Here is a 19,742-nt window from a genome sequence, read left to right on the forward strand (position 1 = left end):
CACCCGGTGTACAAGGGAGAAATATGAAAATTCCTTTGACCTTGGCCTCCCAATACCTCCTCCCCTCGCTTCCCCATAAACTCCTTCAGCTCCCTTGCCGCCGCCGACACCTCAACCGGTCCAAACTTGGCTCAATGACCATTACAATACGCGCCTATGATCAACCTTGCGAGTCCAGGTCAGGAATCTTCTCCAGCATCCGCCTCATGAAATCCACATCATCCCAATTAGGGCATTAAACGTTTACCAGGACCACCGGCATCCCCTCCAGCTTCCCACTCACCATATGAACCTCCCTCCCCCGAATCGGCCACAATGTTCCCCACCTTGAATCCCACCTGCTCGTTTACCTACACCACCACCCCTCTCATCTTCACGTCTAGTCCCAGTCCTTAACCTTGTCTGGTCCCCTATCTTTGAATGCGTCTCCTATAAATAGGCCGCATCAGATCCCTCAGATGCGCGGACACACGTGACCGTTTGACCGGCCCATTCAGCTCCTTCACGTTCTATGTGACCAGCCTGGTTGAGGGCTCCTAGCCACCCCCCCCCCCCCCCCCCTCCCCTGCCGATCAACCATATCCCTTTTTGGGCTAGCCCCCGGTCTGTGTCATGTGACCCTCCAGGCCCACCCTTGGATGTCCACCATCATCCTTTCCAACTATGCCACAACAACCACACCCTCGTCAGCAGACCCCCTGCCCCCCTCCACTGCGCCTACCACCTGACCACCCCCCACTGCACTTCTATTAACTAGCATATCCAGCTGGTATGGCAGCTTCCGCCCCTGGCTTCTAAACCTCCTACCCCCCACCCCCCATCCACACTCTGCAAAACAATCCAAGACAGAAAAAAGAAAAAGGTGCACTCAACCTTGATGCTCATCAAACAGCCTGCCACCAAACCCAAAAGAATATTTCAAGGAGAAAAGTTTCCCGAGAACAAATAAACCTCCTCACAACTCTTTCAAAGTTCAATGTCCTCCTTCTCCTCAAAATCTTCATGACCTCCCCTGACGTACCAAAATAATTATCTCAATTCTGGAAAGTCACCCAGAGGCGGGCCGGGCACAGCACTTCAAGCTTCACCCCATTCTTGAACAGGGCAGCATTGACCCAATTAAAACAGGCCCTCCTCTTCGCCTGCTCTGCACCCAGGTCTTGATACACCCACAGCTCGTTCCCTTCCTGTACTAAGTCCACAGAGGCAGAAGTTCCTTCATCAGAATTTATTTTATTAACAAAACCAACAGCAGTATGACCATGTGCATTCAGCTTGCTGTCTACACTAGGAGTGCAGAGGATCTGACACTGCCTTTTATATAGAGAGAAGAGGTTCCCTGACTGGAACACTAATCAGGGAACTCGTATTCCAATTGGCCAATCTCAAAGGCCTGGTCTACGTCATTACACCTCCCAGATGCACTTGTTTGTCTGCCTCGCCCATCGAAGAATCTTCTTTGTCTAAGAAGTGGTGCTACCGCACCACCATCGCCCTTGGAGGTTCACCCACTTGCGGCCTCCTCATCAGCGCCCAGTGGCTGCAGTCGACCTCCAGTGGCCGGTCGGAGGCCCCCACCCCCATCAACTTCTCCAGTATTTTGGCCACAGCCTCCGCTCCTTCAATGCTTTCAGGCATACCCACCATTGTCGGGTTTTGCCTTCTGGAGCAGTTCTCCAGATCCTCCACCTTCTCCGTCAGCCTCTTTTGCTCTCCTGCATCACCTCCACCTCGGCCACCAACAAGGCGAGCTTCTCCTCATTCACCGCCACTGTCTCTTTCACCTTCTAGATCGCCTGGCCCTGGGACTCCAGCCGCTGCTACACTCTCTCAATACCAGCTTTGAGTGGCTCCACCAACTTGGACAGGTTCTCCACGGCCACCCTCCCCTGCTGGCTGAAACTAGTGTTTAAGATGTCCACCAGCTGCTCTGTCAACCACCGGGCGGGCAGAACAGGCCCTTTGCCCTCCATCATCTTATCCTCTGGTGCATCAACTCTCCTGCTCCAGCAGCTTCTTCTCGACCCACTCATAATTCGTGGATGCATCCACCAGCCATACCAGAGTGGTCACCTCTGCTCCTGGAACTCCTACACGTCTTTCCATCCAATTACTTCACCCCTCAGACAGGGCACAGACCAAAAAATACCACCCTAAGCGGGAGCTACCAAATGCCTGACTGCTTACTCCATGGCCGCCACCGGAAGTCACAAATCTGATATATTATGATTGGGCGGTGAACACAGGAAAGGTGCGGGGCTATAGTAGGGAGCCAGAGGCAATGTAAGTGAGGATGGAGACAGGCTCTTGCAGATTGTCAGGATTGCGGCCACTGGCAATGACACCACTCCTGTTTGCCGCAGAGTATTATTCGAGTAGTCCGGTGGTGGTGGCCACACTGAAGATATGGAGGCAATTTCGGCAGCTAAGTTAGTTATGGGTTTGAAGCAGATGCCGATCTGAGAGAATCATTTATTTGAGCCGGCAAGATTGGATGCTAGGTTTCAGGACTGGGAGGAGAGGGGGCTAGTGGAAATAAAGGACCTATTTCTGGAAGGGTGGTTTGAGAGCTTGAAGGAGTTGTCAGAGAGGTTTAGATTCCATGGGGACAGGCCTTTAGGTGTATGCAGGTGTGTGATTTTGCAAGGAAGTTTTCCCCAATGTTTCTGGTGACAATCTCCTCTTCATTGTTGGTACTGTCGGTGATGGGGTGGGGGGGAGGGGGGGGGGGTCATCTCAGTGATTTATGGGAGGATTCTGGAGGAGGTTACAGTGTCGGTGGTGGGAGTTATGGCCAAATGGGAGGAGGAGCTCGGGGTGGCACTAGAGGAGGGGTTGTGGTGTGAGGTGTTGGGGAGGGTGAATGCCTTAACTTTGTGTACGAAACTGGGGTTATTACAGTTAAAGGTGGTGCACAGAGGGAAAGAATGAGTCAGTTGTTTGAGGGGGTGGAGGACATTTGCGAGCAGTGTCGGAGAGGTGGGACCAACCATGTACATATGTTCTGGTCTTGTCCTAAGTTGGAGAAATTCTTTTTTAGCACTATGTCAGCCGTCTTGTACCTGGACTTGAAGCCCAGCCCCTAGGGGCCATTTTTGGGGTGTCGGACCCACCGGAGTTGCAGGCAGGGACGGATGTTTTAGTCTTCACCCTGCTGATTGCTCGCAGGTGGGTTCTGTTGGGGTGGAGATCAGCTTCTCCGCCTTGTGCCTCAGTGTGGCTGGGGGACCTGATGGAGTTTCTGTTTCTTGAGAAGGTTACGTTCAGCTTGACGAGGGCATTAATGGGTTCCATAAGAGATGGGATCGGATTATTCTGCACTTTAAAGTGCTGATCACCATCAGCTGCTACGGTGAGGGGGAGTTTGAGAGGGAGGGGCGGGACGGGGCAAGTCATATGTGTGTTGGTTGGTAGAGCGGCGGGGAGGGGTGCTTCTGTTATTCTTTTTACTTTGTGTTGTTTTGTTTCATGTATAAAATGTTTTTTTTTAAATTAAAATATATATTTTTTTAAAGATCTCTGTGAAACCGGATTGCTGGCATCTTCAGGCCCCACGCAATTCACACCAGTTTTCCCACCTAAGTCATCTTTTGGGAGAATCTTGCCAAAATTAAAGGAGCGTCTTAAAGGAGAGGCAGTTTGGGAAGTCTTAGGGAGAACATTTCAGAGCTTAGGGCAGTTGAAGCATGGTCAACTGTGGGAGAAAATCATGGAGGCCAGAAATGTAAGGGCACAGAGATCTCGGAGGGTTGTAGGGCTGGAGGAGGTTATCGAAATAAGGAGGGGTGAAGCCGTGGAAAGAGTTGAAAGCAAGGATGAGAAATTTAAAATAGAGGTTTTGCCGGGCTAAGAGTCAACGTAAGTCAGTGAGTGATGGGTGAACGGGATTTTCGCCAAGTTAGGCTACTGTTAGGAAAGCAGGCACTTTTAAGTTATTTATATTTGCATTGGTAAATATTAGAAACAAGGTATAGTTTTAAGTTGGTTTAATTTAATGCTTCTGGGGAAGGAAGGTAAAACCTATAGTTAGATTCATGCTGGACAAAGGTATTTATACGTGTGGAAGTTGGATTTAATTCCAACTGTGTTTTTATTATGCTTAAAGAGGGTTACAGGGTGAAGAATACATAAATTAGCAGAAGGATGTGACAGAGGTTTAGCAACTAGGGGACTTTTAAGGTAGGAAGCTTCTCCTTTTTAGTTTAGCTAAATTTGTTGGCAGTTGAAGATAGCACCAGGAAGTGAACATCTCTCAACTCTGCGAGGAGACGCTCAACAGGGCAAGCGAGCTGCAATGAGGAAGACTTCTCAAAGGCCCAGATACAATCCAGATAACAAGGGAATTGAGACACAAAGAATGACTGAATTTAAGAGAGCAGAGGCAAATGTATTGTTCAGGAGTACCCAAGAGAAAAGTAAACAAAGTGTTCTGAGTTTAAGAGCTAGTTGCAGTAGCCAGAGTTAAAGTGGGAAAGCAGACTTCAGAGGTAAATCAAAAGTTTGATGTCATTTCCATAGAGTCTTGGAATTGATAGAGCAATTTTGAACAGTTTGTACAACAGTCAAGACAAATAAATTCTGAAGGGGGCGTTGAAAATCTTAGACGCTGGATTCTTTGTTAAAAGTGCAACAGAAGCTTTGTTTAAAACAGCTATTTGGGAATCTGGACTGGATTTTGGAATGTAAACTGTTGCTGGAAAGTATTATTGTGAAATAATATTTTATTTATTTATTTTTATTTTTTCCAATTAAGGGGCAATTTAGAATGACCGATCCACCTACCCTGCACATCTTTGGGTTGTGTGGATAAGACCCACTCAGACATGGAGAGAGCGTGCAATCTCCACACGGACGGTGACCTGGGCCCGAGGTCAAACCCGGGCTCTTGGCGCCGTATGACAGCAGTGCTAACTACTGAGTCACAATGCCGCCCTAGTGAAAGAATATTTTAAATCATGCTTTTTGGGAGTGGAGCTTGGAAATTCCCATGCAACAATCATCTAGTGGGATTCTGAGGAGAAATCCACTTATCCTAACTTGGGTTCAGAATGGAGTGTGTGTTTGGGTACAGCCAGTCTGTGTGTTTAAAGGAACATTGCTTCACTGAGTTTAAGCTTTATAATCCATGTTAGCCTTAAAATCTGTGGATATTTATGAAGCTAAGGGAGGGAAGTAAAAGAATTCTCTACTAAAATCCAATTTGTCATATTTAATAAATGGTTTTTTTCCTTGCTATTAAAACTAATCAGTGGTCCTGTGATTCTGTTTCTTCACATTTTCTGGAAAAAACATTACAATCTTTTGAGCCATTCAGATAAATCATCAACTGAGATCGTAACACTACAGGCAGCAGAATTTTAAATGAGCTCAAATTTACAGAGGTTGCAGATGGGGACTGCCCAGGAGAGCATTGGAATAGTCACGTCCAGAAGTAATAAAGGCACTGATGAGGGTTTCAGCAGCAAATAGGCTGAGCCAAGGGCGGAGGTGGAAGTAAGTGGTCTTGGTAATGGTGGGGTAGGTGGACTCTCAGTTCATGACATCAAGGTTTCAAGCATAATGGTTCAGCCTCAGATAGTCGACAAGGGGAGTGAGAGTGGGTGGCAAGAGCACCAAAATTGTGGTGGGACCATTGATAACAGCTTTGTTCATCCTGATATTTTGTTGGAGGAAGTTTCTGTTCATACAATACTGGATGTCAGACAAGAAATTTTAGCACAATGACGTTAAGTTATTTTTCTGTGAATTACATGGTGCCAAACAGAAAAATGAGTACTCGTAGGTATGCTCTCACTTCTTAAAGATACTCACGGGTTTTCTGGGATCGATCTCCACTGTGAAAACTCCTGGGTTACTGTTTACCAGTTCCAATTTCAGAGTTTCAATAGTAGAATTCGCCAGAGGAATGACCTGCCAAACCCATCTGCAGAAAGTATGTTGACATAACCACAGTTATTGCACAGAAAAGAATCTTTAATTTTGACCAAGAAACAAGAGGTAACTTGAACACATAATTTAATGATTCACCTGGTATGCACTTTTTAAGCAACATTTCTACATCATACAAAAAGTGTCGACACAAAACATTGGCTGACATTTGCAGGCTGTTCCTGCTGGCGGAATCTTCCAGACTCACTGATGACGACCCCCTGCTAAGGGTTCCCGGTGGCGCAAGGTGTAAACAACGGTAAAACCCACTGACAACAGCGGAACGAGAAGATCCCACCGCTGGCCAATGGTGGTCCGCCTCTGCTGCCACAAAACACATTGTGGAGGGTGCAGAAAATCCCACTCATTGAAATGATGGTCAAAATATCCTTTACATAACGCACTGAGATGTTGAAATTTCATTTCAAATGAAAGCAGCAAATTCTTGGAAAAAATGTAACATTTATTGAATTTCAGTACTAATTTATGCTGGTACATTGGGGTTATTATTGGATATTTTGACATGATACAGATGCTCAGCTGTTGCTTGGAATTACACAGGAATAAGTTGGAAATTCCCACCATGCTTTTCCCAATGTGCTTTTTAAACTGACCGTATGTTAAAGTGAAAACAGATGCAAAGCCATCAACAAAATGTTCCCATCAGTGAAGTCAGCTTGCCAATTGTCACGCTGGTTAGAATTCAAGGCATTTCATTTCTCTGTTCTCGGATGCTTATTTATTGACTTCTCTCATATGTACATTTGAATTAGGAGCAGGAGTAGGCCACTTGGCCCCTCAAGCCTGCCCTGCCATTCATTACGATCATGGATGATCTGATTGTAACTTCAACCCCAAATTCCTGCCGATCCCCAATAATCTTTCACCCTCTTATTAATCACAGCAGATGGTGGAATTTAAACTCAATAAAATATCTGGAATTAAAAGTCTAATGATGACTATGAAACCATTGTCGATTGTGGTAAAAACCCATCTGGTTCACAAATGTCCGTTAGGGAAGGAAATCTGTCATCCTTACCTGGTCTGGCCTACATGTGACTCCAGACCCACAGAAATGTGGTTGACTCTTAAATACTCTCTGAAATGGCCCAGGAAGCCACTCAGTTGTGTTCAACCGCTACAAAAACAGAAAAAAGGAATGAAACCGGACAGACCACCCGGCATCGACACAGACACCGGAAAGAGAAATGACGAACCCAGCCCTGTTGACGACGCAAAGTCCTCCTTACTAACATCTGAAGGCTTGTGCCAAAGTTAGGAAAGCTGTCTCTCAGACTAGTCAAGCAACAGCCTGACATAATCATACTCACAGAATCATACCTTACAGACAATGTCCCAGACACCACTATTAGCATTCCTGAGTATGCCCTGTCTCACCGTCAGGGCAGACCCAGCAGAGGTCGGCACAGTGATATATGGGAGGGAGGGAGTTGCTCTGAGTGTCTTCAACATCGACTCTGGACCCCAAGAAGTCTCATGACTTCAGGTTAAACATGGGTAAGGAAATCTCATGTTGATTACCGTCCACCATCAGCTAATGAATCTGTACTCCTCCATGTTGAACACCACTTGGAGAAAGTACTGAGGGTGGCAAAGGCGCAGAATATGCTCCGGTGGGGGACTTCAACGTCCATCAGCAAGAGTGGCTCGGTAGTTCCAACACAGACCAAGCTTGCTGAGTCCCGCAAGACATAGCTGATAGACTTGGACTGCAGCAGGCGGTGAGGGAACAAACAATAGGGAAAAATATACTTGACCTCATTCTCACCATCCTGCCTGCTGCAGATGCATCTGTCTATGACAGTATCAGCAGAAGTGACCACCGCACAGTCTTTGAGGAGACAAAGATCTATCTTCGCACTGAGGATACCGTCCATTGTGTTGTGTGACACTGCCACCGTGCTAAATGGGATAGACTTCAAACAAATCTAACAACTCAAGACTGAGCATTCATGAGGCACAGCAGCAACAGAATTGTATTCAACTACAATCTGGAACCTTATGCAGAACCTCGGACATTGTGCTGAAAAAAGGCCCCCAATATTTCTCCAACTTTGTCTAGGACCAGAACATATGTACAAGATTGGCCCCCACACTGTTCGCAACTATCCTCCACCCCTTCAAACAGCTGGCTCATCCTTGCTTTTGTTAAGTGTGCCCTATACACCACTTTTAACTGAATCAACCCCAGCGTCGGGCACAAGGTCCAGGCACTATCCCTTTGCAACACTTCACACCCTAATCCTTCTTCCAGCCCCATCCCCAACTCTTCCTCCCATTTGGCCTTAATCCCTTCCATGAACCCCTTGTCCTCCTCAAAATCCCTGCTGTAGATCGCCAAAGTGACCCCACCAACGGCACCTCCTCCAATGAGGATGGTGGTGCCACCAGAAAGCTCGGGAAAGCCTTTCTTGTGAAATTCTGCACCTGCATATACCTGAAGCTCTCCTCATGCTGGAGCCAATACTTCACCCCCAACTCCTCCAAACTGGCGAATCTCCCTTCCAGAAACAGATCCGTCATCTCTTTTACCCCTTTCTCCCACCATCCATGGAACCTCTCATCGATCCTCCCTGGCTCGAATCTATGATTCCCTCTTATTGGCATCACCCTCGGCATTGCCCTCAATTTTAAGTGCTGTCGGAATTGCCCCCAAATCTTCAGCATGGCTACCACCACAGGATTCCCCGAATACTTCCCCAGGGCAAATGGTAGGAGCACCGTTTCCAGCGGCCGCAACCCCGTTACCCTTAACAGGAATCTGCCTCGATATGCACCTAAAGAACCCCTGTCTCCTTACTCCCACCTCATGCTTTCTCCACATTCCCTGCCCAGTATTAGGGCAAGCCCTCCCCAGCTGTCAATCCCTTTGGAGCACCGCGTTTCTTATCCTTGCTACCTTCCCTGCCCGCACAAACGGTGAAACCAGCCTATCCACCCCTCAGAAAAATGGCTTTTGCAAAAAGACTGGTCGACACTAAAAGAAAAACAGAACCGTGGCAAAATATTAATTTTGACTGCCTGCACCCGGCTTGCCAATGACAAAGAGAAAATATCCCACCTTCCCAAATCCTCCTTCACCTTCCCCACCAGGCTCGTGAAATCTAGCTTATGGAGCCGTACACAGTCCCACGCTACCTGTACCCCCAAGTACCTCCTGAAGTGAGTTGTCGCTATCCTAAATGGCAAGCCTTTCACTCCCACCCCTGCACCTGGAGAAAGCACAACAAAACACTCATCCTTCCCTAAATTCAGTTAATTTCCCTAAAATACTCCCAATTTCCCTAGCAACCCCATTATGTCCCTCACCAACAAACCCGGGTCCAAAGTGTACAGCAGCAAATCATCTGCATACAAAGACACCCGATGCGCCAACCCCCTCTCACTAGCCCCCTCCATAAGCCTGAACCTCTCAGCGCAATAGAATCAGAGAATTTACAGTACAGGAGGAGGCCATTTGGCCCATCGAGTCTGCACCAGCCCTTGAAAGAGCACCCTACCTAAGCCCACACCTCTTCCGTATCTTTGTAACCCAGTAAGAATACCTAACCTTTTTTGGACACTAAGAGCAATTTAGCATGGCCAATCCACCTGACCTGGACATCTTTAGACTGTGGGAGGAAACCGGAGCACCCGGAGGAAACCCACGCAGACACGGGGAGAATGTCCAGGCTCCAAACAAACAGTGACCCAAACCAGGAATCGAACCTGGGACCCCGGAGCTGTGAAGCAACTGAGTTAACCACTGTGCTACCATGCTGAAATAGCCAAGGAGCCAATCACCAAGGTAAACAAGAGGGGAACTTTAACTGCTTTAGTTAACCACAGATGGTGGAATTCCTTGGAGTCCTTCTTTGTCATTGGAATATATCTATTTTGTGTTTTCTAAAATATACTTTTAAACGTATCCCACTGCATCTCGAAACACCTGTCCGTTAATCTAATTTTTCAGTTGCCATCCTGCAATTAAATTATTCACTCATTGAAGTCACATGCCAGAATCAATGGTCACATGCCATATTTTATAGATTTCAAGTTCACTTGAGAAAGCTTCCGACCAAATTTGGGGAACAAGAAATTGGGTCAAATCTTCTAATTTGCATTGGAACCGTTTTGTCTGACACTCATCAGACTGAAAATTACCCATTTGTCCGGATACATTTAAAAAGGACAGACTTCTGCCCCTTCTGGGGCAGTGGAACTCTTTCAGTGCAAGACTCCATGCAGAGAACAGCAAAATAAATTACAGAAGTCACAGTGTGAGTGATTGGGGTGGGACAGAGGGGGATCAGTTGTATAGTTACCCAGGAGTTAGACTGCAATTATTCTCCCTAACATTTCCTGACTAATTATCCAGGTACTGTCAGACAGCAGAAGTCTCAGTCTCAATCTTCGAGTTTGAGTCTTATTTGGAAGATCCTGGGAACAGGGGAGCTGCTCATTGGTCATTCAAACATCCCGGACAATTCCCGCAGAGTTAGCACATCTCGAATTCTAGGGGGTACCGACACGCTCCTTGGGTCATAGGTCTGCTCTCCAACAGTCCAGAGAGTGGAAGATTTGGGCCATTTATGTATTTTTCATTACGAAGCTAGCCAGTTGGTTCAGGTACAAACACCAAATATACTTGAGGGTTCTCTGAATGAGCTGCTGTAACAGTAATGAAAATTCCATTGACATTTTGCATTAAGCGTCTTTCTGCCCATCTTTCTTTGAAATTACAATGACTGAATCCGTAGGAAACTTGCAGGTTGGAATGTTTAGACATGCCAAGGTAAACTTTACAAGGCAGTGTTGCTTTATAAAGCAAGATTTGGAAAATCAATCGGCCTGATTGCCACAAATACTCGTGTTTTCATTTTAATGAATTTTGTTGAATGAAAACATTATTTTTAGTTAAATGAAGTATAATCACATGGCTAACATCAGGCCTAGAACACAGAGGCTAGATTTTGGGGTCAGAACCAAAGTGACAGAGCTGACGACTGACCTTGAAGATCTTGTGATCTCTGAGGTTTGAACTTCCCCTTTCACAATAACAGCTTAAATATGGCACCAAGTGAAGCAGATCTCCAGGTGTCCAGCAAGAGCAATCTCATCAAGCAGGATAAACAGCCAGTCATATTTCAGTGTTTACACAGATAGCAACCCAGCATATAAAAAAGGCGAGTCTCTTGGTAACGAAAAAGGTTGGAACATACACGTGGGATTAAGGTAGAAGCTGTGATATTATAAACACATTTTAGAACTTAAATTTCTAATCATAAAGGATAAATTTAATATTTCACAAATATAACATTACTCTTTCATGGTCAGTTTTGCAGTAATTATGAAATTAATATACTATAAAGAAGACCCAGTTGCACCTCACTAACCAATGGCTGAAATTTTCCAGCCCCCTCACATGGCAGGTTTACCGCAGCGGAGGCTGCTCACGCTTGGTCACCGGCGGGATCTTCCAGTTCCACCAAAGTCAACGGCAATTTGTGCGGCTCGCCCCTCCCACCACCGGGGGCCCCGTGGTGAGTGTTGACTTCGGTGGGACCAGACAATCCTGCCGGTGTGAAGGGCTGGAAAATCCTGCCCAAGGCATATTTTTTTTCACAGCAGTTTTCAAAAGTAATCAAGTGAATACACAGAGCACATGGAAATAGGCCACTCAGCAGGCCATACAGTCCAACCAGTTGTATTGGTACTGGCCTTCTTTACATTCAACTGTTCTTGTTCCCATATGCCATTATTCACATTCTTTCATACAATATTCAATCTAACCTTAAACACTAACAGAGTTTCTCTCACCCAGTAACCCTTGAAGTGAATTCCATAGCTGTACAACTCTATGGGGATGGGGTGAGAGTGGGAGCAGAGTGCAGCAAACCCCTCTCCCTCGGAAAAAAAGTTGGTGTGAAGCTGGCGTGCTGCACGCTATCCAGCCCCTCAGCCATACTGTTTTGTACGGAGGACAAACAAGGGCTTAGTGGGACTTTTGCCCCTTATTGGGGAAGAAAGCCTGCCCTCTCGAGCAGCTCCATCACTCTCGGCAACATCAGTAAAGCGTTAGTGTCTGCTGGTGGGACTGCAGGAGAAGAAGGTGACCGAGCTCCATGGATCCCTGAGCAGGCAAGTCTGGGATGTTGTGCTGGGTGGGTTTGAGTAGGTTAGGGAGAGGCGCAGGGTGTGGGTTTAAGGGAGGGAGTAGATAGGAAGGGAAGAGGGTTCAACCTGAGGGGGGCCACCCCATGATCAGCAAAGGGCAGCCCCCAAAAGGTGACCCCCTTCCTTTCTGCACTTTAAACAATTGAATGAAAAAAATCAGGCTTTGGGCTCCAGCTTGGCTGTCCATGCCAAAGGTTTTATGATCAAGACAATATGTTATCAGGATCAACTGGTTCAATATAAGCCTAATTGACCCTTGATTATTAATTTAAGTATGGTGGACGGGCTACCCATTTTAGCACCTGCCTGCCCGACTCCGCTATTTTGGGGATGTGTGGGAAAGTGGTGGGCTGGGTGCCCACTCTATTTTACGTGCCCACCTGCAAGAAACATGCTCACTGGGGGCACATAAATTCAGACCTCTGTAATAAGTTTCTCTTCCTCTTTTTGCAGCTAATCTTGTATCCTCATTGGGTCCTCATACTAGACTCCTTAGCAAGGGGAACGAGTCAGCTTATATCTATCATGTCTAAATCCTTTTATCATTTTAAACGGATACATCACACCATACCATAATCTACATTGATTTAATAGAAATACACATTTATTGTCATTCTCCTTGTACTTCTTCAACTAGGCAGCAACCTTATGAATCTCAATACTATACACAGTAGTCTCAGAGGTACTATTGAGATTTAACATAGGCTTATCATTACCTCCTATATTTTATATTTTACGGCTTTTGTGAGAAAAGCTAGAACATCCACTTGATGTGCACCCATTAACATTATATAAAACTGTATCCTAAATTCCTTTGCTCATCCACTGCATCAAACTCACTTCATTAATATAATGACTTCAATTATTTATTTCCGAAATGTATAATTTCTATCTACCAATTTTTAGCCCATTCCTGCATCTTATCAATATCCCACTGCAGTTCCTTTTGTCTTCTAAAGAATTAGTTTACCTCCTATTTTGCTGTTATTTGCTAATTTCAATGCAATTCCCAGTAGGCTTACATACAAATCATTGATGATTCAGAGAACAATTATTTCTTTTTTTATGTTAAATCTTTTTTGTTTTTGGTCCATCTTTTCAATTTTCAGCAGGGCCTGATTGCACATGCTGAACTGCAACTCACAGATCTACTCATGCACAATTTACATATTTGAAAATTGACAATTCTAGCTCCTAAATATACTTTAAAAGCACTTCAATTATACTTTATTAAAATGTTTAAATATCAATTATTAGTCAATTGAAATGATTTGAGCCTTACTTGCGGCATAGTTAGTGCTTCCCTATTTCAATTGTATAGCTTTACAACAGATATTCTACATGTTACAAATTAAGTTTTAATCTTGCTATGCGTAGCGTTTACCCTACAAATTGTATTAGCATAATCGACAACATAGATGATATTAAACTTTTATTTTAAACACAAAACTATTCTCGTCAGTGAAAGTGAGGAGCTGGGAATGGAGAATAATTGTTAAAGAGGAGCAAGAATTGTTGGGCTCGATTCTCCGTCGGCGTGATCCTCCGTTTTGCCGGCAGCGCACTCACGGCCGCGGATTTCCTGACGGCGTAGGGGTAACCACAATGGAAAACCACATTGGCTGGCTGGCGGGGTGGAGAATCCCTCCCGCTGTTCTTGCTTTATACTCCATTCACATCCAGTTTGAATTCATTGCCATGTGTGGCGTAGACATCAGCAGACCATTTTGAAATTATTTTGCGTGCCACAGCATTTAACGGGCATCATATGCACTCATTTGTGATCATCTCATTCATAAATGATCACTTAGCCGTTATTTGACAACCCAAGTAATCAAATAACAATAAACTGGCATCAAATGAAATCATACAAAGCTCAAACAATATCACATGTGATCATTTAGCATCATTTAATTGCCTTCAAAGCGCTCAGATGTCAACTGACATCAAATAGATCAGAGAGCTTGTTTGTGAGGAAAAATTCTAATGTATAGCAAATCATAAAGCAATAGCAGCATTGTAGCATTGTGGATAGCACAATCGCTTCACAGCTCCAGGGTCCCAGGTTCGATTCCGGCTTGGGTCACTGTCTGTGCGGAGTCTGCACGTCCTCCCCGTGTGTGCGTGGGTTTCCTCCGAGTGCTCCGGTTTCCTCCCACAGTCCAAAGATGTGCGGGTTAGGTGGATTGGCCATGATAAATTGCCCTTAGCGTCCACAATTGTCCTTAGTGTTGGGTGGGGTTACTGAGTTATGGAGATAGGATGGAGGTGTGGACCTTGGGTAGGGGGTAGGGTGCTCTTTCCAAGAGCCGGTGCAGACTCGACGGGCCGAATGGCCTCCTTCTGCACTGTAAATTCTATAACAATATTTCAGACAGCATTTGACATTAACAATATTGTGCCACAGAGTTTTCTAAGTGCCCGCTGATGCAGTATTTTATTCATGCATCCAATAGATTGTGTAACATAGGATCATTGCGAATATCAATCAGTGTGTTTGCCAACATGCCTTCCTTTTCCTTGCACCTGTGATTTTAAGAAACAATTTCCTCTCCAGTGATAAATACTTTGTTACATCTCATCCATGTCCCCCTACCTGTTAAGGTGCTTGACAAATCATGAGTTGGATTCTCCGATTCTGGGGCTATGTTCCCATGCCGGCTTGGGAACGGTGGTGTTTTACTCCAGAAAGAATGATGCAAAACTGCCACTGATTCCCTGTTTTGCTGGGGGCTAGCAGGACGGCAGCATAGAGAACCCGGCTCTCGCTGCCGATACGCCCTGGAGAATTTCAGGATCCGTGGCCATGCATGCGCATGGCGGCGGCCGCGCTGTTCTACATGGTGGAGGCTGCTAGCGGACCCGGCACTACAAAATAGCCACGCCCCACCCCTCCCATTCGGCAGGCTCGTGCGATTCAGACCACCACCCGCTCCCTCCCCCCTACAGTGCCCCCTACAGTGCCCCAAGCCCCGACTAATGTCCCCCCTTCCCGCAAATCAGCCCTCCCCCAACACTGGCGACGCTGGACTGAGTCCGCAGCCGCCACACCGAGTACCCGACGGGTGAGACCACACGTGTCCCACGCTGTCGGGAACTCGGCCGGTCAGGACTGGAGCATCGCGGGACGGGCCTCAGGCAATGTCCTGAGGCCGTCAATATGTGGCGCGGCGTACACCTAGTGTACGCCACTTTCGCGAAGCTCTGCCCCCAATTTGGTCGGGAACTATGATTCTCCAGCGGGCCGTTGAATGCGATTCTGGCAAAGGCGACCGGAGAATCCAGCCCCATGTCTCCAAGCTGTTAGCCCACTGGCCTCCTGGAAAAACCATTTCATATCCCCCTTTTCAGAATCCTATTTGTTTTATTGAGTCTAACATACATGTAAGCATAAGCTTTATAGACATAATGAATGTGTCACCCGTTCATCACAGTTTGTTTTAAATTGTCATGGTAGGGTGGATAGCAACCTCAATGGTTCAGAAAAAATATGGGACTGGATTCTCCGTTCCTGAGACTAAGTGTCGGGGCCAATGGAGAATCCGTGGGGCGCGATTCGAGACTGAGTGCCGACGCTGGAGTGAAACCCGGAGTGTTTCACTCCGGCGTCGGAGGCCGCTCCTCGCACCCTATTCTCTCTCCCCCCCCCCCCCCCCCAAGGGGCTAGGAGCGGCGGTTCGTGAATCCCGAATGCCCGGCCTTGACGCTTGCGTCAAAGCGGCGCGCTGGGAATGACGCGGCCGGTGGCGCCCCAGTGACGTCAGCCGCGCATGCGCAGGTTGGCCGGCTCCAACCCACGCATGTGCGGTTGCCGTCTTCCCCTCCGCTGCCCCCGCAAGACATGGCGGCTTGATCTTGCGGGGTGGCGGAGGGAAAAGAATGCGTCTCTTAGAGACGCCGGCCCGACGATCGGTGGGCACCGATCGCGGGCCAGTCACCTCATGAGCAGCCCCCTGGTGCTCGATCCTCCCCCCCCCCCCCCACAGGCCCCACACTTACATGTTACGCGCTGTTCACGACGGCAGCGACCAGGTGTGGTTGACGCCAGCGTGAGCCGGTTGGGTTCATCAGGCCGCTCGGCCCATCCGGGCCGGAGAATCGCCGGTCACCGTGAAAAACGGCGAGCGGCCATTCTCCGCCCGGCCCTCCCGCGTTTCTCGATTCTCCCACCGAATGTGGGGAGCGGAGAATCGCGCCCCAGGTGGTTCACGATGGGAAATGTGGCACAAAACCCTCACCGATTCTGGTACCGTGAGGGGCTATCATCAGTGTTGTGTGAAACACCCATGGAATGTGCGAAAAACAATCGGAGAATTGCCAGGTCCCCGGCCGCGCATGCGCAGGGCTGACAAGCTGCAGCCTCGTAAGCCTACACCTGTCACACACGCACCAGTCATGCAGAAAACATGGCGCCAGCGTACTGGAATGCATACCCCTTATCCTGACCCCATAGCCCACCTCCTGGCCATCCCACACCACTCTCCCCAGCCCTAGAAGAAGGCCGAGTGTGGCGGTGCTGTACACTGTACCCAGTCGGCACACCAGGCCCCTGACCACTGGGACCACACATGGCCCGCGCCATTGAGAACTCAGCACATCGGAGGCGAAGCATCACAGGTGGGTCAGCTGATGATGCTCCATCAGAGTTGCGACTGCATGCAGCACTCGGCCCGATGATGCCGATTTGGAGGCATGGAGCATTGCGAACTTCCGTCAAACAGGCACCTGCCCCGATTTTGGTATCGGGAGCCATTCTCCGCGTGATCGCCATTCTCGATTTCGGGCTACGGAGAATCCCACCCATGGTATCTGTAAAGTCATTGTTCAAATTCTTCTGTATGAGTGGCCAGACATGTATAAGGAGCTTATGATACCTTCCAGAGAAAAATGCACTCAAAACATTTGAAGTTAATTTACATCAATATGTTTCATGTTTTTAGCTTTTGTTGCAAGCGGTTTGTTTCAGAATTCAAAATATAAGGGTGGTGGGCAAATCTGCCTCTGAAAGCCCCCAAAAAGCCTTGAACAATTCAATCATCGTGGGAGTGACCAATGGAGAAAGGTCACCCCCGTATGCTAGGTAGGTGAAGCTAGGAGGCAAGGCTGGCAGGAGAGGCTACAAAGGGGAGAGAGGGGGGCTGCAGAGGGAAAGCGAGAAGGTATGCACAGGGGAAGAGAGAGAGAGAGAGGGCTGCAGAGGGGAGAGTGAGACGGGTTGCAGAGACGAGAGAGAAGGGCTGAAGAGGGGGGAGAGAGGTTGCTAAAAGGAGAGAGGGGGCTACAAAGTGGAGTAGGAGGCTCAAAGGGGAGGGGGGCTATTAAGGGGAGGGGGCTAAAAAGTGGAGAGGGGCTAGTAGGGGAGAGGAGGGCTACAAAGGGGAGAGGCAGGCTATGAAGGGGAGAGGGGGGCTACAAAGGGGAGGGGCTACAGAGGGGAGAAAAGGGACTACAAAGTGGAGAAGGGGGCTATAAAAGGGAGGGGGGCTAGTAGGGGAGAGGAGGGCTACAAAGGGGAGAGGCAGGCTATAAAAGGGAGAGACAGGGGCTGCAAAGTGGGAGTGGGAAAAGATTCTGCAGAGGCGAGGGTGGGGTGAAATAGATTGCAGGGGGGAGGGAGAGGGTTTCCATAAGGGAGAGAGATGGCTGCAAAACAGAGAGAGATTAGCTGCAAAGGGGAGAGTGTTAGCTGCAAAATGGGAGGAGGCCTGCAAATGGGATGGGGGCTGCAAAAAGAAGGGAGGGCTGCAAATGGGAGGGGGGCTGCAAATGGGAGGGGAGGCTGCAAATGGGAGGGGGTTGCAAAAGGGAGAGGGGAGACTGCAAAGGCAAGAAGGGTGTGCTAGTCACCACTGATGTATATACTGTATATATAGAGGATGTTGTTATAGGTGCTTTACGGTAAGGCCCCGGTACTACAGATACGGGGGTAGATCCCTGCCTGCTGGCTCCGCCTAGTAGGCGGAGTATAAATATGTGTGCTCCCCGTACAGCAGCCATTTCGTCAGCTGCTGTGGGAGGTCACTCATCTCAGTGTAATAAAGCCTCGATTACATCCTACTCTCGTCTTTGCGTAATTGATAGTGCATCAATTTATTACACTGAGTTTTCAGAGATGGACCTCCGCATCAAGCCGGGTCGAATGCAGCTTCATCCTCAAGCAGACAACGGCAAAAAGAACTTTGAACATTGGCTAGCCTGTTTCGAAGTGTACATCGGGTCTGCGCTAGACACAATTCCAGAAGCACAGAAGCTCCAGATGCATTACACGCGGCTGAGCTCCAATGTCTTTCCACTCGTCCAGGACGCGCCGACCTACGCAGAGGCCATGGCGCTACTGAAGGAATACTACGCTCAGCAGACTAACAAAATCTACGCAAGGCACCTCCTCTCCAGGCGGCGGCAACTTCCCGGCAGTGGCGGACTGGCCAGGGTGTCAGCTTGCCCGATGGCAAGTGGGCCCCTGATGAAGTGGGCCCCATATATCAAATAAAAATGCAATAAAGAAACAAACACAGACAACTGTTTTAGTAATAAAAAGGAATAAGAAAAAAAGAGAACAGGACACAAGTAAGCAGTGCATGAAAAGGAACGAAGCAGGGAAGGATGTGGAATAGGGGGGCCCGGGTCGGGCATAATTAAGGAAATTCCATGTTTTCAGCAAGAGTGTGTGAATTTAAAGATAAAGTTACAATTCGTGATTTGAGATGGTCGGCAACTTCAAAGGATATCAAGTCTTGGTTCAGCCGATACATCGGTCCGGGGCCCGGAGAGCCAAGAAGGGGCCCGTGAATCTCTGAAGGGCCCTTAAAAGTTATAATTAATTAGTTAAATAAATCACCAACTTCTTTCCTGAGATTTGTATTCTAACTTAATAAAATATAATTGTTTTTAAAAAGAGCAATACCAAATAAAAATGCAATAAAGAAACAAACAAATAATCACTCAGTGTATGAAGGAACGAAGCAGTGTTAAATGAATGTGAAAAGGAGTGGAGGGGGGGCTGGTTCACCCGGGTCGGACATAGTTGGAAATCCACGCTTTCAGCAAGAGTGTGTGAATTTAAAGATAAAGTTACAGTTCGTGATTTGAGATGGTCGGCAACTTGAAAGGATATCAAGCAGTACAAAGGGTCGTGAGGTCACCGAAAAGGAGAAGCGGTACCTTTGACCGTGAATCATGAGGTCAAAGATATTGAAGTGATAAGCCATGATCGGTAAACTCAAAGGGTTGCGACTTGCAACACTACACTGGTATCAAACTGGACATGTTAACTTTGGTCATGGGACCATTCTTAATGTCTTACTATAGTCGGACCAAACTTCTAAGTTTCAACAGTTGTCTCAGTTGCTTGCTGGTGTGAACACTGGAAAGTGGATTGTCTCCTCTTCTGAAGCTGCATAGGCCACAGTAGTATTGAGTAATGAACATAGCCTATTGAAGTGTAAGTAAGTTATTTTATATTTTTTATCAAGTAGGGGTTTATCTGGCGTTCCTTCAAGTTATTCTTGCAATCATCAATATTCATTTTTCCAAATGTGGGCTATTTTTAATTAAGTATTTATTTCAGGAATATTACGCCTACCAGCATGGAAAAGAAAAAGCATAGATCTGGGTCACTAAAACGCAAAGAACAAAAA

At 47.2% G+C, this 19,742-nt stretch overlaps 1 protein-coding gene across 4 annotated transcripts in view; it reads right to left on the reverse strand.

The window, feature by feature from the left end:
- LOC119969087 (cilia- and flagella-associated protein 47-like) overlaps positions 1 to 19,742 on the reverse strand; it is an 868,530-nt gene that overhangs the window by 155,723 nt on the left and 693,065 nt on the right. For all 4 annotated transcript variants that reach the window (XM_038802287.1, XM_038802288.1, XM_038802285.1 and 1 more), the window contains exon 55: positions 5,812 to 5,923. In XM_038802287.1, coding sequence (XP_038658215.1) covers positions 5,812 to 5,923 — 112 coding nt within the window. The remainder of the gene's footprint in view (positions 1 to 5,811; positions 5,924 to 19,742) is intronic.

Source organism: Scyliorhinus canicula, chromosome 7 (genome assembly GCF_902713615.1).
Source record: "Scyliorhinus canicula chromosome 7, sScyCan1.1, whole genome shotgun sequence".
NCBI classification, from domain to species: domain Eukaryota; kingdom Metazoa; phylum Chordata; class Chondrichthyes; order Carcharhiniformes; family Scyliorhinidae; genus Scyliorhinus; species Scyliorhinus canicula.